The following is a 23931-nucleotide window of genomic DNA, read 5'->3' as shown; positions in this document are numbered from 1 at the left end:
ACGAGCACGCACGACACACCACAACCGCTCAAGTCCGGCTTGAGTGCGCTCACCAGTACGCTGATCGCAGCCGTGCAGTGCGTAAGGAGTCCGTCCGAGGTCTTGTCTTGTGTGTGCCTTTTTGTTCCGCCCTCGATCTCGAGCGAGCGTGTGCGCGGGCGATCGCGTTGTCATGTTTCTAGGTGACACGACACCGCCTTGCTCCATCTCCTGCCATCATCCATCCATCGTCTACCTTTGCGTCTCCGATCCGCATCCGAAGTGATTGATTGAGTGTGGCGCTAATTGTGAAAATTGGCCCTTCGGAAAAAAGGAGAACGACGCGGCTTTGTGGAAAGGTGTGTGTGGTTTGTGTATGTCACGGAAAAGTGAGCGGTGAAAAGGGAGCTCCCCGGGTTAGAACAACATCAGCAAAGTGCCGCGAAACTATAGTGCGGACGAGAGCGCGCAGTCTTCTGCCATGGCTACCAGTGGACGATCGCCAGACTCTCCGCGACTAATACTGGACATTAGTGGCAACGGGAAGATGGCAAACGGTAGCCCAATGGGTAGCCCACGCACCACGCATCGTACCCCACCGAAGAAGCTGGTCAAGGTGGAGCTGTTCGATAGCAACCAGAACCATCAGCATCATCCGAGCTACGAGCTGCTGCACCACGTACCACGAACCATTCCCGATCTCTATCCGATCCAGCATCAGCATCAGCAGCAGCACGAGGAGCACTCGCAGCACTCGCAGCACCCGCTACACCATCACGATCTACAGGACGATCATCATCACCACCAGCAACAGCAGCAGCAACAGTTACACCAGAATCCAGACTTTGCAGTGCTGATGCAGCACTCTTCGTCGTCTCGCATCGCAAGCACCGGCGACACCGCGCTAGAATCTCCAGGATCCGGGATCTATCTCTACCAAGGAGTGCCAGTGCTGGGGACAGCGGAACACCCAGATCTGCATCATCCCAGGTTGCAGCTCCCATCACTGCAATGCTACACGATGCAACATCAGCAGCAGCAGGATCATCATCACCATCATCACCTTCAGCAGCAGCAACAGCAACATCATCAGGAGCACTGTTCGGCTCTGGCACAACTGGAAGCTTTGCCAGCACTGGTCACCTCGTACGTGTGCGACGATCCGGTCAGCAGTGCGCAGAAGCAGAAGCGAAACCGCATCGTGGATGCTGACTATGATTATGAGTTCGATCAGGCATCGCTCAGCCCGGAGTGCTATCAACCGGAGAAGCGCACTCGCTACAACAGTGGCGATGGTTATCCACCGGTCGCACCGCCATCCGCTGGAGGATACGTTTGGTGTTCACCGGCGAATCACGGGGCCACGGAGTCGTATGGCGTCGCACAGCAGCCGCACGGTGGACAGTATGGAGCGGCGATCAGCGCTTCCGGTGAGCCGCTTCACGATGATGATGCATCCTCGAATGGTTCGCGTGAGCGTGAGAAGCAGCGACGCTGTAGCACCGGGCCACAGCAGCAGTACAGTGCAGGGCCGGATCCTGGGTCCGGATCGTACGATGGTCCACCGTATTACACTCTGCATCATGCCGGAATGACGCCTCAATCGGGAGGACAAAGTGTTGCCGATGCCAGAGTTTGTGCTGCTGCTGCGACATCCTCCACCGAAAGTCCACTTCTCGATGGTGACTCTGAGAGTTGCTCCCTGTCTGTCACGTCCGCTGGTTCACCGATCAAGCTCGATGATTCCGGTTCCGGCCATTCCGCGTCACTGTCTGGCACCGTGACGCAGCAGCAGCACCAATCTACCGGTAATCTGCCGGCGGGAACTGGGCGCACTAAAGGGAAACGTGGACCACGTGCACCGCGCATCCGCAAACGTGTGGATCGTGAGTCCGTCAGTTACGCCGAGGTGCAGAGTCAGCGCGTGATGGCGAATGTACGGGAACGGCAGCGGACGCAGAGCTTGAACGAGGCATTCGCGGCGCTGCGGAAAATCATTCCCACCTTACCGAGCGACAAGCTGAGCAAGATACAGACACTCCGGTTGGCATCGAGGTAAGTGTTCCAACCGTTCTCAATACGTGTCTCAGGGGCAGCAGCTCTTGGGAAGTCTCGGTGGCCATTTGTCGGTGTTTGTCGGCTTGACGCGTGCCTCGCGTGCTCCTGATGAGTAAGATGAATGATCACCCAAATGGTGTACCAGCAGCCAGTAAGTGGACAGTCGGTTTCTCATCCATTTTTGGAACAGGATTGTTCTGTTTGCGCACACAGGAGTTTTTTTATTCTGGCAAAAGGGGACCAAAAGTGCAAGATGCGTTTCAATGGTTGTTACTTAACGCTGTTAAAACAGCAAAAAGGAATATTTTTTTATGCTCTTGCTTTAATTTCATTAAGGGAAACGAAATGTTTTAGATTTCATAAAACTGTTCTTTCGATTTCGATGTTGGGCTTATGCGCGACCACGCTACTGATTTATGGGTCAGTGCTAAGAAGCAGCTTATATCAGTTCCTGCTCATTCTACCAATGATGAAAATTGGAGAATATAGAATTTTGAAGAAAAATACCAAACAACATAAATCACAAAAGCATCGAAAAACTAGTTAAAAGCAACCAGGAGGAATAATTGGTTTTGTATTCTAGATACGTGGTTCATTCTGATGCCAGCTAAACATCTTGCGGGAATTTTCGTGTTTTTAAGAAAAGTAATGTTAACCAAGCGAACAAGCAAGCAAGAACGATGAGACCGGCGCGGGGGCCATTATCTTTTCCACCAGATTTTTCATTACTTCATTCAACTGTCCTCCCGCCGATGCACGTCGCCTGTGTCGTGTTGAATTGAATTCTTTCGCTTGAGTTCGTTGGAAGAATTTCAGTAGTAGCGGGGGGGGAGAAGAGGGTTAATTTCACAATAATCAACTCCAGAGGCACCTGGGTGTCCTGGCGAGCACGCCGTTGGTCGTTCGACCGGTCGCGAGCAACAAACTCATATTCCTTTGGAGCACCCACAGCGAAACATTATGATTTATTGTGGGGTGGGGGCCGGTCCACTGGTATGTGGGTGAAGGTTGGCATGTCCTGACGCTGAACACGCTGAAAGGGAAAGGTGCGGCCAGTCTGCCAGAGGCAAAACAAGCTCATAAACAAACATTCGTTTCCGTTTTAGGTTCGCACAGGCAAACGTGCTGCCATCACACTGGTACTACTGCACTTTAGGACGACAACGACAAGCCAATCGATTCGTGTGATGATCGATTACCAGCGGAACATCGGTGTTCGGTTGTCAGCAACATATCGCACAGTTCGTGGTGTATCGAAGGATGTAGTTGAAAAATAGACCTCCATGTTCTATGGAACCCTTCACAGCTCATAAGATTCTTATGGGAATCCTTTAGGTTTTTCCGCGACATCAAATACTTTTACGCAGTGTAGAAACAGTCTAACGTTCGGTGAAACTCCCGAAAGTATGCAAAACCTACCCCTTCCGTTAAGGGGGGACTTCGGAATTTTCGGGCCAAAAAAGGATCATTTTTGACGATTTTTTTTTGACGTAACCATTCAACGTTATTTTTTCTAGTAAATCTGATATTCATCTAAAACTTTTGAAGAATATTTGGTATTGTTTTGAGCAACATTCATTGGGAAATGAATCCATGGCATCAAATTTAGGCAGTCGTGTATTCGATAAGATACTTTTTACGGTGCCCATCGTAGCTGCGAAATGGGTCATCAGAAAAACACGAATCGAAACTCTTTTGATAGATCATAAGTTTATCCAAGTAGCCCCGGAGAGTTTTTTGTTGAGTTTCCTATTTTTCGATTTTTGGCAGATTTTTGAAGTTGAAAAAGTGACGCTTTTTGCGATTCTGGCAAAAACCAGCTTTACATAATTGTTTAAAAAAAAGTATCAACAATTTTTATAAAATCTCGACAGAGCTACCTAAAAAAATGTGCACAGATTATGTGTAAACAATTTCAAAACGATCGTCCCAGTAGTTTTTACGGCACGATGGGCACCGACTTTGAAAACGTTGGTTTTGAGAAACGCTCTTCAAAGTAGCGAGCTGCATGGAGCCTTGTATGAAAATCAAATTTTCAAAACATTGTAACATGGTCAGTTTTGGTTCAATTGATCTAAACAATTTAAACAATATTCTTGAAAGGATCAGCATTCAGGGAAAAATGTTAAAAACATGTATCACAAAAAAAATTAAATACCGAAGTCCCCCGTTAAGCAGTACACCACTACTAACTGCAATGACTAAGTACGACATCGAAGCGAATTTTCAATTCATGATGCCCTTTTGCACTCCCGAGGAAAGGCCCTGGAGGGACCACAGGACAAATGCCTACCCTCTCCGGCACAAGCGAAGGTGCGAAATGTCAATAAACAATAAATCAATAAAGAAACACAACCCGAACCCGAAGCCGAAGCGCCCAATAATCCCTCATTCCCTCATGCTGGTCCCGAGGATGCGGATTTTTTCCTCTAAGAAAAAAAATCCCACCTCCCTGATGCTGTGGAAACGCCAAACGATCGGCCGACACCAAAAACCCAAACGCCGGCCGAGACCGATTGGCGCACGGTAATTATTGAGGTCCTGCAGGCCTTCAGGGGGTTTCCTGGTGGCCGGGGACGGGACGGCGCTTCCTGTGCGAACCGATTTATGCAAAGTTATGCGGAAATTCCTTTTACGCGTCCTTGCATGCCAGCCGTTTGTGCCGGGTGTCGGGGTCCGACTTGGCCACGGGAGAGAAGATAGAATTCCCAAGTGATGTTGAAATTCCCGGAAACGACCACGGATGGGCTGCCAGTGCGATCGCGCGGGCCTCTTGGGAGATTCCTGCTGGCCGAAAGGGCGGGTAGCGGCGGGTAGTGGCGTTTTCCCTCGGTCATATGCTGTCTCCTTTGCTCTCTGTCTCTCTCTATCTGTTTCTCTTGTCTGTATGTTTTGTTTCATTTGCCCTAGTTGATCCTTTATCCTATTTTTTATTCGGTGAGAAGTGAGTGAAGAAACAAAAATGTCTTACGATCGATCAATCGAGAGATGTTGCTCCATATCTTATCGTTTTCTGTGGCACTTTCTACAGGGATGAAAAAATCATTTTTTGAATTTTTAACACCCATCAGATTAAAGAACGCTTTGTTTAGACAAATCAACGATGATTCGTCAAGTAATTTAAGTTTGGTAATTATTTTGATTTGAATAAAAACTACGGCGAGTACATCATGAACTATTTGTGATAAAAAGAAAATTATCTGATTTTAGTTGAGTCATTTCATAGACAGAAAAAATGCCTTTAATCAGAAGATCAGGTAAAGGAGTGCGCAGTCGAAATTTAAAAAAAACTGACATTAATCCGTATAAACTACCTCTGAGCTATCGGATCAAGCATGTTCTCAGCTTCAATTGCATATGTCTGAAAATCAAAATCAAGATCTCAAGAACAACGAGAAAGGAGTAATGATAGCGAAAGACAATGGCAACGCTGGAATTATTGTATTCGTTACATTACTGCAACTCTCCCAAGTCTAATATTTTTTTAAAGCACATCCAAAACTACAAAAACTGTTACACTTATGCACCAGAGAAAAAACAAAAAAAAAACACAAAAAAGCTTCGGAATTTAAAAAAAATACATTAAAATCCCGTTTCCGTTTTTATGTTGCATTTAAAATTATACATTGAACATCATAAATATACTCGACACTCCGAGTGGCAGAACGAAGTTTGCCGGGAACGACTAGTCAACATTAAATGATCAACCCGATTAACCTTGAGAAGGGCTAATGGATGGAACCATAACCTTACTTTCCTTTTGTACATTCGAGGAAATCGAGGATCCATCAAAAGTGTCAACGAAGATCCGATCCGTTCGCTAGTTTGTCCCTGAGGACGATGTTCTACAGCGATCGTCATGTTTGGCTCTGCTCGCTTCACTCATCGTTCAGGTCATTAGCGGTCGGCAGCGGTGTGAATGATGCCGCAACCCACCCCCACCACCCTCCCCCAATCGGAGAAGGGATCCCTCCGGATCATGATCATGTTTTTCCAGCGACAATCCAACGCTCTCTCTCTCACGTTCGTCGTCCCTATGCAAACAGCATCCCAACGATGCTCTCTCTCTCTCTCTCTTCTTTCTCGAGGAGATCTTCAAGACAAGAGTCGTTTCATTCCCTCCTCCAACAATCGTCCGAGGGATTGCGAGCTATCCTGCTCACTCTCGCGCACCATTTTTTGCTTCATTTTTCCTCCACAAACAGACGCGACTTTCCTCTTCGTTGACGATCAGTTTTCACGAGCACGCACGACACACCACAACCGCTCAAGTCCGGCTTGAGTGCGCTCACCAGTACGCTGATCGCAGCCGTGCAGTGCGTAAGGAGTCCGTCCGAGGTCTTGTCTTGTGTGTGCCTTTTTGTTCCGCCCTCGATCTCGAGCGAGCGTGTGCGCGGGCGATCGCGTTGTCATGTTTCTAGGTGACACGACACCGCCTTGCTCCATCTCCTGCCATCATCCATCCATCGTCTACCTTTGCGTCTCCGATCCGCATCCGAAGTGATTGATTGAGTGTGGCGCTAATTGTGAAAATTGGCCCTTCGGAAAAAAGGAGAACGACGCGGCTTTGTGGAAAGGTGTGTGTGGTTTGTGTATGTCACGGAAAAGTGAGCGGTGAAAAGGGAGCTCCCCGGGTTAGAACAACATCAGCAAAGTGCCGCGAAACTATAGTGCGGACGAGAGCGCGCAGTCTTCTGCCATGGCTACCAGTGGACGATCGCCAGACTCTCCGCGACTAATACTGGACATTAGTGGCAACGGGAAGATGGCAAACGGTAGCCCAATGGGTAGCCCACGCACCACGCATCGTACCCCACCGAAGAAGCTGGTCAAGGTGGAGCTGTTCGATAGCAACCAGAACCATCAGCATCATCCGAGCTACGAGCTGCTGCACCACGTACCACGAACCATTCCCGATCTCTATCCGATCCAGCATCAGCATCAGCAGCAGCACGAGGAGCACTCGCAGCACTCGCAGCACCCGCTACACCATCACGATCTACAGGACGATCATCATCACCACCAGCAACAGCAGCAGCAACAGTTACACCAGAATCCAGACTTTGCAGTGCTGATGCAGCACTCTTCGTCGTCTCGCATCGCAAGCACCGGCGACACCGCGCTAGAATCTCCAGGATCCGGGATCTATCTCTACCAAGGAGTGCCAGTGCTGGGGACAGCGGAACACCCAGATCTGCATCATCCCAGGTTGCAGCTCCCATCACTGCAATGCTACACGATGCAACATCAGCAGCAGCAGGATCATCATCACCATCATCACCTTCAGCAGCAGCAACAGCAACATCATCAGGAGCACTGTTCGGCTCTGGCACAACTGGAAGCTTTGCCAGCACTGGTCACCTCGTACGTGTGCGACGATCCGGTCAGCAGTGCGCAGAAGCAGAAGCGAAACCGCATCGTGGATGCTGACTATGATTATGAGTTCGATCAGGCATCGCTCAGCCCGGAGTGCTATCAACCGGAGAAGCGCACTCGCTACAACAGTGGCGATGGTTATCCACCGGTCGCACCGCCATCCGCTGGAGGATACGTTTGGTGTTCACCGGCGAATCACGGGGCCACGGAGTCGTATGGCGTCGCACAGCAGCCGCACGGTGGACAGTATGGAGCGGCGATCAGCGCTTCCGGTGAGCCGCTTCACGATGATGATGCATCCTCGAATGGTTCGCGTGAGCGTGAGAAGCAGCGACGCTGTAGCACCGGGCCACAGCAGCAGTACAGTGCAGGGCCGGATCCTGGGTCCGGATCGTACGATGGTCCACCGTATTACACTCTGCATCATGCCGGAATGACGCCTCAATCGGGAGGACAAAGTGTTGCCGATGCCAGAGTTTGTGCTGCTGCTGCGACATCCTCCACCGAAAGTCCACTTCTCGATGGTGACTCTGAGAGTTGCTCCCTGTCTGTCACGTCCGCTGGTTCACCGATCAAGCTCGATGATTCCGGTTCCGGCCATTCCGCGTCACTGTCTGGCACCGTGACGCAGCAGCAGCACCAATCTACCGGTAATCTGCCGGCGGGAACTGGGCGCACTAAAGGGAAACGTGGACCACGTGCACCGCGCATCCGCAAACGTGTGGATCGTGAGTCCGTCAGTTACGCCGAGGTGCAGAGTCAGCGCGTGATGGCGAATGTACGGGAACGGCAGCGGACGCAGAGCTTGAACGAGGCATTCGCGGCGCTGCGGAAAATCATTCCCACCTTACCGAGCGACAAGCTGAGCAAGATACAGACACTCCGGTTGGCATCGAGGTAAGTGTTCCAACCGTTCTCAATACGTGTCTCAGGGGCAGCAGCTCTTGGGAAGTCTCGGTGGCCATTTGTCGGTGTTTGTCGGCTTGACGCGTGCCTCGCGTGCTCCTGATGAGTAAGATGAATGATCACCCAAATGGTGTACCAGCAGCCAGTAAGTGGACAGTCGGTTTCTCATCCATTTTTGGAACAGGATTGTTCTGTTTGCGCACACAGGAGTTTTTTTATTCTGGCAAAAGGGGACCAAAAGTGCAAGATGCGTTTCAATGGTTGTTACTTAACGCTGTTAAAACAGCAAAAAGGAATATTTTTTTATGCTCTTGCTTTAATTTCATTAAGGGAAACGAAATGTTTTAGATTTCATAAAACTGTTCTTTCGATTTCGATGTTGGGCTTATGCGCGACCACGCTACTGATTTATGGGTCAGTGCTAAGAAGCAGCTTATATCAGTTCCTGCTCATTCTACCAATGATGAAAATTGGAGAATATAGAATTTTGAAGAAAAATACCAAACAACATAAATCACAAAAGCATCGAAAAACTAGTTAAAAGCAACCAGGAGGAATAATTGGTTTTGTATTCTAGATACGTGGTTCATTCTGATGCCAGCTAAACATCTTGCGGGAATTTTCGTGTTTTTAAGAAAAGTAATGTTGACCTTTATTTTACTTTTTCTTGTGATTTTGGGAAGGTTCCTTTATAAGCCAAAAAATGCATTTTTTATCCATGAAGAGTTATGTACAAAATTCTACTTACCTTGAAGATAGTCATTCATATAAAAAAGGCTGTTATCTTCGAATATAATCACTTTTTGGGCCTCGGATGTCTCTTATCATTGATTATATTGATTGCCGAATAATTAGAATTTATTACCAAGCATAAATTTTCAACAAAAAAAAGGTTTTGGACTTTTGGCCAACTTTTTCACCAGAGTACTCCTCTGTGCACGCTGTTAACCCATTTTAAACCCGTTCCATGCCCTGCCAAATGGTCAGTTAAAGATCATTTATTAGAACCTCACCTTCTTCACTTCATTCACTTCCCCGTTCGCATCTTTTCCCAAGCATTTTTCTCATGTTTAAAGCAAAAAAAAAAAAGAAAGAGAAAACAAATAACCGGCTCCCTCTCGGGGGAATGGCGCGTCACGGTGCGACATTAAACACATCGGGAAAATGTTTGAAAAATGAAAAATATCCGGCCAAACTCACAGGCCAGGAAGAGTGAGAGAGAGAGAGAGAGAGTGCTCAAGAGAAGGAGCACGTGAAAGAGACAAATAAATAGTCTCGACTGGGGGCACACGGGGTCTGTGTGCTCGCGAGAGATGATCAATGGTTTTCCACCGTGCGAATGACATACAGTCCCCGGGCGGGCGGGCGGCCGGCTGGCCGGGCGTGCCGTGGATGACATCGCATCGGGGTCCGATTGTCGATAGACGACGGCGTTTGAGTTATGTGCGCGTGTATCGCACCGATGCCGAAGCGGCAATGTTTGAATTATGTGCCACGCACCGTCCGGTGAGGAATTTTCTTGGAGAAAAATCGGAAAATCAATTCTCGATCACGAGCATCTCTTTATGTTTCATCTGGTATTCCGCGCGTGGCTGGCCAGATTAGCAGCAAAGATTTACGATCACGCTAGTCAAGGGTCTGGTGCTATCTGCGTGCAAAAATTGTGCCTAAATGATCACGAACGATCGCGACACTGTTTGGCGCGTCCGAAGGGTGCCATTTGAAACCATTTCAAAGCGCCCATTTGCCGCGGTACCGCGCGATCACTGTCTGCCAGAGAGAGAGAGAGAACATTCAATTTCACATTCGATTAGCGTCACGCGATTTGCGAGTTGTTGTTCCCTTCCCTGTGATCTCGCTCTGCGTGCAAGCGGGCACGCGATGGAGACGCCTAGTAGCTCACGTTTTTGAAGCCGTTTTTTTCTCCATTTCTAATACGCCCACGGGGACAGTAAAGTGAACTCCTTTCGCCGTGTTAATGTGTGGTCTAGCACACTTGTTCACTCAGTCACACCTCTCTCCCTGTCTCTCTGAAGTGGGCATCAGAGAAAGGGCCACCATTCATTCAACTTTTCTTTAACATTAACCACCGAGAGGCGCCGCCGTTTCAAGCGACGTGCGTACTCACACGGGGCGTCAAGTGCGACATAAATTACCGGCCCGGGGGAAACGGCGCTCGCACACATCCACACGTGCGAGCACGATCTCGCTCTAGTTCGTGCCAGACGGTCTGGGAGCAGGGAGATAGCTGGGAGTTTCGGTGGTTGTCGATGTTTTTTTCTTTTCTTCTTTTCTTTCTTTTCGGGGAAATCTGAGACACCCGCCAGACGTTCGCCAGGCCAGTCGTTTCGACGTTATTATGCAAGCCACCGCGTAACACACAGCCTGTTACCCGCCATACGGTCATGTTCAGCTGTTCATGTGGCCGATGCTCGCCACTAGACCAACCAGCCAGCCAGCCAACAGGCGTTTGATGTTTCAAATAGACAGGGCCCCTCGGAGACGCCACCGTGTGACCGGGGATGACGTGAATTATGGGTTCGTCTCATACATACCCCTTTTGGTGGCTAGAAGCAAACGAGTTGATGGTGGAATGTCCCGGAGTGTTTTATTTACTTTCATTTAATACGTTCTTACGGTTCGCGCCGGTGTCTAATGTTCTTTTTTGATTGCCTTTTTTGCGAAACACATTTACTCACGAAACACTTGCGTGTGATGCGTTTACAGCCACGATGGAGTTGAGGGCTAGCGGTGACAGCAAATGCTTCAATGCTCAGCGCAGCAATCCATCGCAGCAACCCAAGTTGGCAACAGAATGTGGTTTTTTGTATTAAGAATCCGCGCGATCACGCGATTCATTTCGATGAGTAATCTGTTACATGATCGTTTCCCAGTTCTTCGCTTCTGCACCGCTTCTTCTTCTCCACTTCTAGCTCAAGTCAAGCTCTAGCTCAAGTCACGAACAGGTTTCGATTGCTCACCGGCTGCACCATCGTGACGCAACGCATCGGAGGGAGCGAAATGACACATTCCACTTGATCCATGGGAGGTGATGGGCTAGCGATCCGGTTCGCGGTACAGACGACAGACAAAGCCCCCTGGTACCCTGGGAAACGGTGGGAAAATTCTCATTCTTTGCCCCCTCAATATGATGTCATGGAGGGGCAGGGCAACACAGCGGAAAGCATCGGATCCTGTCCCGCGGAACTCCAAATTCCCGAACAAAGCGACAGCGAGCGACGCAGCATCATCGGCGTCTTCACGAGGGCAGATCCACTACCACTCCCCGTGGAGGCCCGTGTGTTTATATGAACTCCCGTAGACCATATTTTAGTGTCGATCGAGCGCGCCGCGGAGTCGTTACGCGAAACATGTGTCGAGTTGTTCATTATGCGCCCTGGCATCCACGGCGGAATGAGGCGGCATTTCACCACCACCACCAGCCCGTCCGAACCGTGGCCTTCCCGGTGATTCTTGGGAATGACAATGAGCGATTCGCTCCAGAGCAGAACAGAGAGAGAGAGAGAGCAAGGAGAGATGGGGTTAGAGAGCAGGATCCAGAGCGAATCATCAGCATCAAGATGGAGGACGAAAAAGAAAAAGAAGAAAAAGCGGGCGCGATTAATTTATGTTTTTCCACCCAACAGTTTTATGCTCATCTTTTTTTTTTGTGTTTTATGTATCTCCCAGGCCACTGGTGGGACCCATCGGTCATATCCGAGTTATTGTTTTGCTTGTTGTGTCTATCCTGCGCATGTTTTTTCACTCCTTCCGCCGTTCCTCTCGCCGCTGCATTTGTTATCCTTTCCCGTGCGAGCGTTGAGATAGTGGATTATACAATGCCGAACAAACTGAACACCGAAACGCACCGCACCGAGCACCGTAATCGTGGTCTTTGGCGGTGAAAAATCGTTTTCACATCGCGCCATCTTGGCCGTGGCCGTCTCCATCTACTGCGAGCGAGTGATTGACGGACGGACGGATGGATGGACACACTGGGGGGGAAGGGGGAGTGGGGTTAACGGCGCTGAAGGCCGGTTGGCAGTTAATTAACATCACATTTTATGCCGTACCTCTCGGGCTCAGAGGAAAGAACAACAATACGCGAGGAGAGGTGCGTGTTGAAAGGGAAAAGCGATGGCCCCTTTGGCTGACGCTATCTCGAAACCCGTAGTCGTCCGCGGACTCGTCGGTGAACGCTCGACATTGTCCATGGGTTACGCTGGACCGGAGTCAGTAGTCCGGCAGTAGCACAAACGTTTCACTGTTGATCGTTTTGCAATAAGTGGAGGTTATGTTTGGAGCGAGAGAGAGTCCATGAGACCTCTACTGTTGGTGCTAACAACGGACATTCTCGAGTGACGGTGCGATCTTCTTCGCTGGAATGCTCGCCTGTCTCTCCTTCAAACCGGACGCCCTTCAACTTTATAAACTTTATGTGACTTCTTCACTTTTGGACAACATCTGGTGTAGCGCCGCTTACCTCCTCGGTGTACACAACAAACGCACAAAAAAAAACCGCTGTGAAGAAGTTTTTTGGCGGGATCCAAAGCCAAATGGAACTGTTGCTGATGAGTCGCGACTTCCGCTTGCGCGACTCCGGAACGCGTGGAATGGTTCCAACAGCCTGTGATGCTCGATCGCTTGCCATTTTCGCATCGCGTTTCTCTTCACGCATGTCAACTGGCGGTTGGACGATCACGCATCCCCATTTTTTATGCCGTAGTTTCATTACATTTTGTTTGTCTTCGCGATCGCCTCTTACGAAATTGTCGCCAAAAAAGGGGTGGCCTCTTGAACAACCTGATAAAAAACAGCACCCCACATTTTCTGGGTTGCTTGTTTTTTTATCGTGGCCTAAAATGTTTGTCTCCAGTTTCGCCATTTTTAATGCGACACTTTGGGAATGAAGAAGCGAATTAAGAAGCGAAACGGACGAACGTTCTCGACGTTGCTTATGATGGATGCTCGCGCGAGTTCTGTTCCAACGCGGGGGGAAAAGGGAAATGGCGCAAGCAGGTTAATGGTTACCCTTTATTGCGAACGTTTTAAAATGGAAGATGCAAGAAGGAAAAAAGGTCGAAGTGGTCTTCAAGATGGCAGCTGTGGTGCTGGGCGAGTGTGAGTGATGTTCCCGTACCCGCTCGTCGCTACGCTTACTTTGATCTTTCAAGAGGTGCCTAATTTGGATCGTATCCTTTTCTCAGCCGACAATAGTTCGCTTCGTAATAATAGAAGCCGTTTAAGGGGCGATTTCGGTATTTTCGGGCCAAAAAAGGCCCATTTTTGATGAATGTTTGTGACTTAAGCATTTGACTTTATTTTTTCAAACGAATGGCATATTAAACTGCAACTTTTGAAGAATATTTGGTATTGTTTTGAGCAACATTCATTGAAAAATTAATCCATGGCATCAAGTTTTGGTAGGCATGTCGCCGAAAAGGTACTTTTTACGATGCCCATCGTAGCGACATGACGGGCCATCTGAATGATACAAATCGATATTCGTTAGAAAGATTATAAGTTTATTTAGGTAGCCCCGTCGGGTTTTTGTTGATATTCCAATTTGTCGATTTTTGGCAGATTTTTTAAATTAAAAATGGTGATGCTTTTGGCGATTCTGCAAAAAAAAACGAGCTTTACATAATTGTTTAAAAAAAAGTTTCAACAATTTTCATGCAATCTCGACGAGGCTGCCTGGCAAAAAATGTACAGATTATGTGATAAAAATTTCAAATCGATCGGTCCCGTAGCTTTTAGTTATCGATCGGTCCCGTAAGCACGATGGGCACCGACTTTGAAAACGTTGCTTTAGGGAAACGCTCTTCAAAGTAGCGTGCTGCATGGAGCCCTTGCTTGAAACGCAGATTTTCAAAAATCTATAACCTTGTCAGTTTTGCTTCGATTGGCCCAAAAATTTTACATAACACTCTTGAAAGGATCAGCATTCAGGGAAAAATGTTAAAAATATGAGACACAAAAAAAATTAAATACCGAACTTCCCCCTAAGTGAATAGTTCCAAAAACCGCATCATAGGCTGCTTGATGTACCTTTTTCTTCCTTAGTAACGAAAACCCCGTTACCGTGGCGTACATTGTATCCTTCCTATCGGTGCTGTCATCACGGCTCGAGATGTCAACTACGGGCAGCAACAAAAACGACAACAGAAAACTGCTCAAATGGCCGTGGCAAGTGACAGACCGGTAATGTAACGGAGTGCTCTCAGCTCCCTTAGTAGTCCCCGGTGGCAGCAGCATAGAGAATATGCTGCATCCGCCATCCACCCCCCCCAAGGGGAATGTTCTTCCGCCTTCAGAAGACAAATGGCTACGCAGCGACGAGAGACCATTTTCTCGGAGGGAAAGGAGGATTTTCTCGGAGTCAGTCGATCGGAACGGAACGATGATCAGCTTGATGATTGATGTGTGAGCGACCTAGGGGAAAGGGGGCTGTAGAGTTCTTCCGTCCGTCCCGGTTCCCTGCGATGAACGGTTTTTAATTGACTTTTTCGGGGGTTGGACAAGTCCCCTGTCCCCTGGCCTGGCCTGGTCTGGCCTGGTGTCACGTGAGTCCGTCCGAGATGAGGTTTTCACGCTTTTCTTTGTTCTGCCGATCGCACGTTTTTGGTGAGGGGATGAAATATGCGTTTCAATTAGACTTTTCCATTGGATCGCTAACGGGAAAATGAAGGAATCCTCCATTCACCATCGGTGGACAGCAAAACCTATCCAATCGGTCCCGTGTTCGGTGTTTGGTGGCCAGGGACAACCAAGTGGTCTTGCCGGGACGTCCAAATCAGGTCAGTTTGAGAAGAAAGAGGAAGCACATCGCGCACGGTCTAAACAATTTAATATTCCTAGAGACAACCCGGAACCACTTTCATCATCGGCAGCGAAATCGTTTTATGTTTGGTCTCCCGGTTGGTCTGTTTTGGTGGGGGGGCGCCAACGTTTTCGTTTCGCACCCTGAGACGGTTCCGTGGCGAGTTTTCCCGTGGCGGCACCATTTCCGGATGTTGTAAAAATTGTCCCTTTATGGTGCGCAATAAATAAAGTGGGCCACGCCAGTGACGGTGTCCAACAACGTTCTGGCAAAAGAAGAGCGGACCAAGCGGACGGCGACGAGGCAATGTGTGTTCGTCTGCTTATGCCGTCGTCTGTGGGCTGACGGGTTGACAGTTGAGCTTGATGCTTCCTTGCTGGGGGGGCGTCCGCGGTAGTGAGACGCGCTATGAGCGTTCCCATGATCGCACGTCCAGCTACTTGCACACACGGAACGTACAACGAACAGAAGGATGGATGGTGGATTGATTTATGCGCTGTATAAACGCTGGAAGGCGAATCGAATTGCGTCTTCCTTTGGATCCCGGGTAGGTGGTTTTAATGGTGTTTCTGGGGTGCTCAACGATGGGAACCATTCCCTTTGTTTCTAACAAGATATGACTCCTGCTCCTGGGAATGACGGCCATCGAATTGCTACTAATGATGCTACGGACACATGTGGGGGTCCTTTGGTGTATTTGAGCAAACGTTTCTTTTTGTTTGACATTATTGGAAAGGCGTCACTGTCGAAGAAGGGTGTTTGGCTAAAGCAATAGGTTTCTGGGGCCACAGGGGTTCCGGATCCTGTCTAATCCTGTTTTAATGTCGATCTTTCCATTTAAACCGCGATAACAGGGTCCTCATCTATTATTGTATTGGAAAACACTTAGGACTTCAGGACTGTCTTGAAATCCTTATCTCGATTTTCTTGAGTACAGTTGTCTCTGGTTTATTCTTTTGACTGATATGACATATGATCACCGATGTTTTACAAGCTAAACGCTTAATCAAAGATATCTAAATACAATGTTTAGTGGATGAACAGTACTGGTGGCTTTTCCATATTTTTTCAATAAAACAATGGTCTGCTAGGATTGTCTAAGACACTAAGCTTAATAATCAAGTAGAAAACTCAAATTAAAAACGTCCAACTATACGAAGAAAATCGAGACATGCGCAGTTGGTAATAAAATATTGATAGAAAAGTTCTAGCCCAAGAGCAACAAAACGATGTTGCTCAATTTCAATGTAATCCTATACTCTAATAATATTCCCAAGTCTTTGATCCAAACAATCTAATCCAAGTCGGGATTTTTAGGATTTATGGCAAAGTCACTACTTTAAAAACAAAATCTTTTTCTGCCTTCCCTGCATCTTCTGCATAAATCAAATCCAAACGCTTTATTACGAGCCGCAAAAATCCACAGCAACCCATGGCAAGGAAAAGCCCAAAAAAATTCCCTAAAAGGCGGACCCATTTACAGGACGCGCGAAAATTTCCCAACAACCGATCGTTCGTGGCGTGATTTCCGCTCAGAATTTCCCCCGGGGACCCACAAAACTTTCCCACTTCCTCGCAACCAGCGAACTCGAACCGTGCGCTCTCGCGCGCCCTTCTGATCTCATTGGCGGTGGCATCGTTGGCTTCCTTAGCAAGCAAGCAGGCGATCGAGAGACCGAACCGAAACCGAAAAAACCATAACAGGATTGCAACGGAAAATCCAGTTAGTCCTGGCCGGGTTCCCGGTTCCCGGGGGTAGTTGCGGGATTCCCGTGTACCGCGATGCCCGTTTCGGTTCGGTGGGTGTCGTTTGTTTGTTTGTGTTTACGTCCGCGCGTTTATCAACAATCGGCTCGCCGCCTCCTGGAACAGCTTCCAAAACAGTCAACTCCTTCCTTACCTTACTCTACAATTTACCTTTTCTCTCTCTCTCTCTCTTTCCGTCTCCTTCTCCACGCAGATACATCGACTTCCTGTACCGGGTACTGTCGAACAACGAGCTACCAACGATGCTGGACGAACACAAGAACATGGCGACGGTCGGTGGAGCATTGCAGTTCTCCGGTAGCGGCATCCTGGCGCACGAGAAGCTCAGCTACCTGTTCAGCGTGTGGCGCATGGAAGGGGACTGGAGCAACGGGTCATCCGGATCGTCACCGGTATGCGGTGGTTCCGGTGAACCGGCCGACGGTGGTGGGAAGGACTGACTAGACGGCCGATTTCGGTTTCGATGAGGATGAAAGCGGCAGGAAACCGGAATCAGAGTGTCACATGTGAGTGTGCGTGTATGTGTGTATGTATGTGTATGTGTGCGTTGAAGGCGAAGCGTCAAACGCGTCCGCGTGCTGTCTACAGCGCGCTGTGCCTGCTGTCCTCGGGCTACCAACAAGTGTGCAGGCCGCCCTATATTTAACTATTCAAGTATTAAATTAGCTTAAGAGAAAGAGCAAGAGAGAAAGCACGAGAGAGAGAGAGAGAGAGAAATTACTGGCATCGTATTGCATCATAAGGCAGCTAGGCTTTCCAAAGAAAAGATAACCAGAGATACGGAAGAAAGATCGCGTTCGATCGCGTTCCCTTCTCACCAGGAGCTGCTCAATTCGGTGCAACAATCGCCAATCATAGTGACGCATCATAATTCCATAGATTTAAGTGATCGTTTCGACCCTTTTTTGATAGAAGCTCGCTCGTAAGAAGCGAAGCGCCCCCCAACTCACTCAGGCATTCCCGTGTTCTGCCTTGCATTTGAGCTGGCCCCATTCTTCCGTTTCCCCTTCGGTTTCTCCAACGATGCTTCGAGGGGCTCACTGTGCAAAGGATCTCTTTCGGAACTGAGAAAGAGTGTCCATTTGCTTGACAGTCTCTGAGCAGAATCGTGGTGCCACGGTTGTACAGCGAACGTAGATTGTAAGATCCAAATTTAATTTCACTCTAGCATAAGATTGCCCTAGGATTACATGTTATCCGTTTACTGTGGGAGTTACTCCGCTAACCGTGACAAAAAACCCATCCACAGATATCGCCGGCCATCCGGAACTTCCGATCCAACGCAAAATTCCAGTTCCAGTTAGGGCTTTAGGTTTAAGAACCGGTACACGGATAAACACACAAAAAGGGATACGTCCTGGTAGTTTGTAGAATATTAAAACACTTCGATGTACTGCTGTGATTGCATCACGTGACGACTTCGAATTTTCGAATATATCCGGCGAAAGAATATTGCGATGTGTATTGCCTTGGCTTGGTCTAAAATAAGAACTTGTTGTGGTTGTGGTTTTCCTTTCGAGAGAAAGAAAAAAAAAAGAAGACGAGAATGACCGCGGGGGAATAATTGAAAAATTCCGAAACTGATGCCACTGCCCAGCTGCTGCTGCTGAGCGATAGATTGATCGGTGTGCTCGCCGTACCGACCGGAACACACCGGTCATCGTTGCTGCTGCTGCTGCTGCTGCTGCGGTTGTTGTCTTACCGAGTTCGTGTTGAAAGCATTGATGATCTTGACGGTTCAGTTCCGGACCTGTCCGGTGACCGGTGGTTGAGTCAGAGCTCCTCTTCCTTTCTCGTGAGTTCGAGCCAAGTGCCAAGATTCCCGCATGGCCGCACTCGAGCAAGTGGTTGCCATTTTGCTGCTGTTTGCGCAGCCAACGGCCATCTTTGACAAGGTAAAATGGACGTTCGAATTGTTCCGAATCCGAAATGGAGTAAAGGTAAAGGCAAAACATCCGAACAAAACGCAAACCCCGCACGGGATACAATCCGAAGGCGTCATCGGAATATGGTCCCAAAAACGGAATAACAAAGAACGTTCCTTCAGTTCCTCGCTCTCCTTCTCTCTCTCTCTTGAGGGTCTGTGACGGTTTTCCCTAGCGATTCCCTGCTGTTTGATCTCACTGGTCCACATCGAATCCGGCCAAGGAAGAAGAGACAAGGAAGTCGCTGGCAGCGGAGTCGGCCGGTTTAGGTAATCGGATATTTTCTTGGAAGCATCTCGGAGGCACCGGGGCCACTCCTGCCTGTTGTTCTTCACCTCCCTGCACTCACTCACTCTGACCTCGCGAACGTCCAGAACATTGGGAGTCGTTGGTTTGATTCCTTTAACGTCTTTAACGTCGACCAGCTCTTCCCCGTACTGCGCTGTGTACCTCGACAATGCATGTTTATAGGTTTTAGTTTTATGAAATGGAACGAACATTTTTCTATTCGAACCTCTTTCCTTTTTATGACTTTCGTGACGAAATTGGTTCCAGCCAGTCATACATTCAGCTGCCGCACTGTAACCGCTCACTGCCAGGTCCTACGGTCATGGATGACTGGATGGTTACGCGGACGGTTTTTGTAAGATTTTTAAATAAATCATCCATTCGCCTTGGTCCTGGCTAACTAGGCTCGGGCACTCGGGGGCCCCCTTTACCCCGTGATTATGGTCCCATTTCATCGTTTTCCCCGTTTTTCTCCCCAGCTAGTGGTAGTGTATTTGGAACAATTTTAATTAACTTCCCGCTCTCGATGGGCGTTCAACGTTAAATACGATGACGGTGGTAAGGTTTGCTTCACTTCAGCAGATCGTTTAACTATCTGAGAACAATTCTTTCGGGTGCGTGAAGTGTGCTAGTTAGAGATTTATTACATTTGTTGACTCAATTTGGTCTTCTAGCATCCAGTGCTGGATCTCCGGAGCGTAATAAGAAATAAACTCATCGATCACGCTACCGCATTTCCGGAATAAACTCCGGAAATAAAAAAAAAGATAGTCCCCAACCGTTTCTATGATTTATGCGACTCACCAAAGAATTAACACTGTCTCGGGGCTGGATTATTTCAATCTATCTCTACTTTCTTTTGCATTCGTTTATCACACACAAAAAAACACATGATTTATTGCAAATCGGACCTCGGCCTCGCTCCACCTAAACGGGCATTTGATTTACGCGCCAAGGAACCATTTTACGATCGACCATCGGTAAGGTGAACCAGCTCTCTCTCTTTCTCTCGTGAATGCAGCATGATCGATGCTGATCGCCCAAGCCGTCGTTGGCCGGTGACAAGGAATCAAATAAACATCCAACCATCCATAGACTGAGGCGTGTGTTGGGAGAATAAAACTTTGACTCGACTTTTGTTTACTTCGAAAAACTGTTCGGCATCAGGAAAAAAATATGGTGAGAAAATTCCGCCTCACTCTACCCCCTGTTCCTCCCGGGTCTATTATGTCGCCGGAACGGAGTGAGCTCGGCCGCTCCCTCTCGATAACGCCAGAATAATGGTAAATATTTATGAAAAATCGAGCATTTTCGGGTGTTTAATTGGGAAGATGGGTAACGGGCGGGCGGGTATGCGGTAGCGACAGTGACAGTGAGACAGACAGCCGGCGACGGTTGTTGATTTGTAGGAGGATTTCGGTTTTGTTTTCTAAATTCGTTTATTCGATGCGATTGCTGGAAAGAAATGCTGGGTGCTGCGATGGGTGGATCGCCGTTCTGTTTTTTGGTGAGATATTTTGAAATCCTCAGTAGCCTAACGGGGCTTCACATTGGAAGCAGAAGACGTGATCGTTGAGTAACAGAGTGACAGAGAAGAAGGCAAAAGCAATTGTTAAAAGTGCAAGAGAATGGTGCATTAGTTTGACTTGCGTCAATCACGGCAGAGGCAGCGTTTGCTTTTTAAAACCCACAGGGATCTTAAAACATGTGCTCTCTGTTGTTGTTAAAGATAAACTTTTGTTATGCAATTTTGTTTGTTTTCCTTTTAAATTCCCGCGAATACAATGCTGCGGAGCTGTAAAAAGCACAGCAGCAGTCTTAAATACGAGGAAATGATACCAAAACTCGATGTGACCGATGGTAGAAACTTTTTATTCCAGAAAAGGCTTTTTGCAATAAATCAATATCAGAAGATGAGAAGTGTATTCCTCGCTGGAGTTCGAAACGAAATGTTGTGTGAATAAAGACTAGTCACTATGCAAAGGATATGCTGTATATGATAAACTTATCAATGATAATACTTTGATAATTTAATCAAAAAAGGATTTATTATATCATGTCATTGCGGAAAATAATAACGTTTTTGTGTTTAAAAAGTATTTAGAAAACTTCGAAAGTGAAACATATAAAAGTGGTATATAGAATTTTCCTTTTTTTCCTAAATTTTAAGCTCAATAAAAAAGGTTAATAAAACAAAGTAAATAGTGTCGTAAGTACAATCGTTGAATGTGAACCTTAATATCTCGATCATTTTCACATTTTAACAAAAGATCACTTTATGGTGCAATGAAATGGTATTTGGATCGCCCTTGTCTTTGTTACTAATGTCCCATTATCGCCCTAAAAACATTCTTCTTCTCTAGATTTCAAACTGATTTTTTTACGGATGCGAATACATTTCTCGAATGTGTTTTTAGGACGATCGGACGCATTTGTGGAGTGTAGGAGCGCTCCCTGTTCAACGAAACATCAATACTGCGATCGGAAGCAAAGGGCACCACCAAACACTATTCGGTGGGTGACTCATGGCCCAAAATAATGTCACGACCGCCATCAGCACTCAATAGTGCTGTGCCATTACTCCTCTACTGCTGGCTATTATTATTATTATTTTTCTTCTGCACTCTTTTACGCTCTTGAGGTGATCCCATTTCCAACCAACGAGCAAAGCAAGGGCATGGAACACGGCACGTTATCGCCCGCGTTGCACCGGGATGCATGTTGATTTCGAGGCATTATTTGAACCCGGCACCAGCAGTTCCGTTCCGCGATGTGAACGAAACAACAGCAAAAAAAACGCTCTCTCGCTTGGTAGGTGTATCGTGGCGTAGAAAGGGTCTAGACGGTCGAGGTAGTGCGACTGGTGTGGTTGTTTTCAAAGAGAACAACAAAAAAAAAGGGAATGAAAATTAGTCTATTGATTTTGCTGCCCGAGCGTTTGTGTTGTGCAGTGAAGCGACCGTTAATACAGATGATGCATTACGAGACGCGAGAACGCGATCTCCATTGCCGCCGCCGAAGCGAAAACACAACGTGAAGTCAACGAGAACCAACATCATATACTGCTCCGCGAGTTTCGTAGCATACGTACTTGTGCCAGCAACACAGACATACATCCCCACAGTCCGCTGCAAGTGCACCGCGAGGCCATAAAAACGAAGTCGCAGTTAAAACCGTTGCACCAAACGAATCCAACGACGTTACGTTAACAGAGATGTCGCCGCCGTCGATGATGCAGACGATGCGCTTCTGCTTGAGTTGGGTTTGTCCCTTTGCATCAAGAATGAGTGAAAGATATGATGCTCGTGCCCATCTGCCGCACTTGCACGGAACGTGACAATGTGGTGCACGGAGCACGACCGGAGACCAGAGAACGATCGTCGGTTGCACCTGCATCGTCGCAGCAGCATCGTTCGGATGCGGAAATCATAAAGCAACCTTCCGGTTACGATGGAGATGCCGCCGCTGCTGCTGCTGCTGACCAACAGAGTAAGCCGCGTCTCTTAACGCACCTTTTCTCCACTGAGTTCCTGTTCGTTGAATGTTGCTTAAATGTTGATTTAAGGGGGGACTTCGGTATTTAATTTGTATTTGCGACACATGTTTTTAACATTTTTCCCTGAAAGTTGATCCTTTCAAGAGTATTGTGTAAAAGTTTTGGATCAATCGAAGGAAAACTGACAAAGTTGCAGATTTTTGAAAATCTGCTTTTCATACAAGGCTCCATGCAGCCCGCTACTTTGAAGAACGTTTCCCAAAACCAACGTTTTTAAAGTCGGTGTCCATCGTACCGTCAAAACTACTAGGCCGATCGATTTGAAATTTTTAACACATAATCTGTACACTCTTTGCCAGGTAATCTCGTCGAGAGATCATTAAAATTGTTCATATTTTTTTTTAAACAATTCTGTAAAGCTCGTTTTTTTGGCAGAATCGCAAAAAGCATCGCTTTTTCAATTTCAAAAATCTGCCAAAAATCGTATAAAATTAGAATATCAACAAAAACCCGACGGGGCTACCTAGATAAACTTATAACCTTTCTAACGAATATCGATTTGTATGTTTCAGATGATCCGTCATGTCGCTACGATGGACACCGTAAAAAGTAACTTTTCGTCAACACGCCTATCAAAATTTAATGCCATGGAATAGTTTGTACATGAATGTTGCTCAAAACTATATTAAATATTCTTCAAAAGTTGTAGATCATAATTTGCATAAATTTGCATTTATTTGCATAAATAAAGTTGAATGGTTACGTCACAAAAAATCGTCCAAAAAGGGGCTTTTTTGGCCCGAAAATACCGAAGTCCCCCCTTAAGGAAACAGTAATGGAACCATTTGTTACAAATTACTTCTCGCCGTTCTGGACACTCGGTGGCCTCCCTGGACGATGATGAGACGCGTCCAGATGATGCGCATTGATCAATAAATTGCCTCACACCTTGTAATGCACATTCGCCACGTGCGATATGGACATTTCATTCTCCTCCTACAAATTCCGCAAAAACCCAAGAATTGCATGTACGCGACATTGTGTCCAGGACGAACAGTGTGGACACTAGAGATGGCTGTTAAAATAACTAGATTGGCTCACTGAACGGTCCCCGCATCCGTCCCGGGGGTTTCTGTCAGATCATAGCGCCTATCGCCCGCATCCCTTCCCTCTTCGGCGTGCAATTTGTTGCCATTTTATTGCAAACATATGTTGTCCAGCTGGTGAGCGGACGTACTGCGGTGTTCGGACTTACTGAGCCGCTCTCGGGGGTCTTTATGATGCAAATTTACGGCCCAGTCCTTCCAGTGGCC

At 47.5% G+C, this 23931-nt stretch overlaps 1 protein-coding gene across 2 annotated transcripts; it reads left to right on the top strand.

Moving 5' to 3' along the window:
* The first annotated feature begins 405 nt into the window (after window positions 1–405).
* On the top strand, window positions 406–18262 carry LOC126575452 (protein twist). Of its 2 annotated transcripts, none has more exons than XM_050236155.1 (2): window positions 406–2034; window positions 17103–18262. In XM_050236155.1, the coding sequence occupies exons 1-2, from the start codon at window positions 461–463 to the stop codon at window positions 17347–17349; spliced, it is 1821 nt and encodes a 606-aa protein (XP_050092112.1). In that variant the 5' UTR covers window positions 406–460; the 3' UTR covers window positions 17350–18262. The 2 variants fall into 2 exon arrangements, with proteins under 2 accessions (XP_050092112.1, XP_050092111.1); XM_050236154.1 differs by lacking the exon at window positions 406–2034 and adding an exon at window positions 6601–8310.
* The last annotated feature ends 5669 nt before the right edge of the window (window positions 18263–23931 follow it).

The sequence above is a fragment of the Anopheles aquasalis genome, chromosome 3 (genome assembly GCF_943734665.1).
Source record: "Anopheles aquasalis chromosome 3, idAnoAquaMG_Q_19, whole genome shotgun sequence".
In the NCBI taxonomy this organism is placed as follows: Eukaryota; Metazoa; Arthropoda; class Insecta; order Diptera; family Culicidae; genus Anopheles; species Anopheles aquasalis.
This window is presented reverse-complemented; position numbering and strand designations above follow the sequence as displayed.

Bases quoted from the DNA above. Each gene is read 5' to 3' on its own strand.
- LOC126575452 (XM_050236155.1), top strand. From the start codon at position 461: ATGGCTACCAGTGGACGATCGCCAGACTCTCCGCGACTAATACTGGAC. The intron at 2,035-17,102 runs GTAAGTGTTCCA...TTCTCCACGCAG, and splicing joins ACACTCCGGTTGGCATCGAG to ATACATCGACTTCCTGTACC.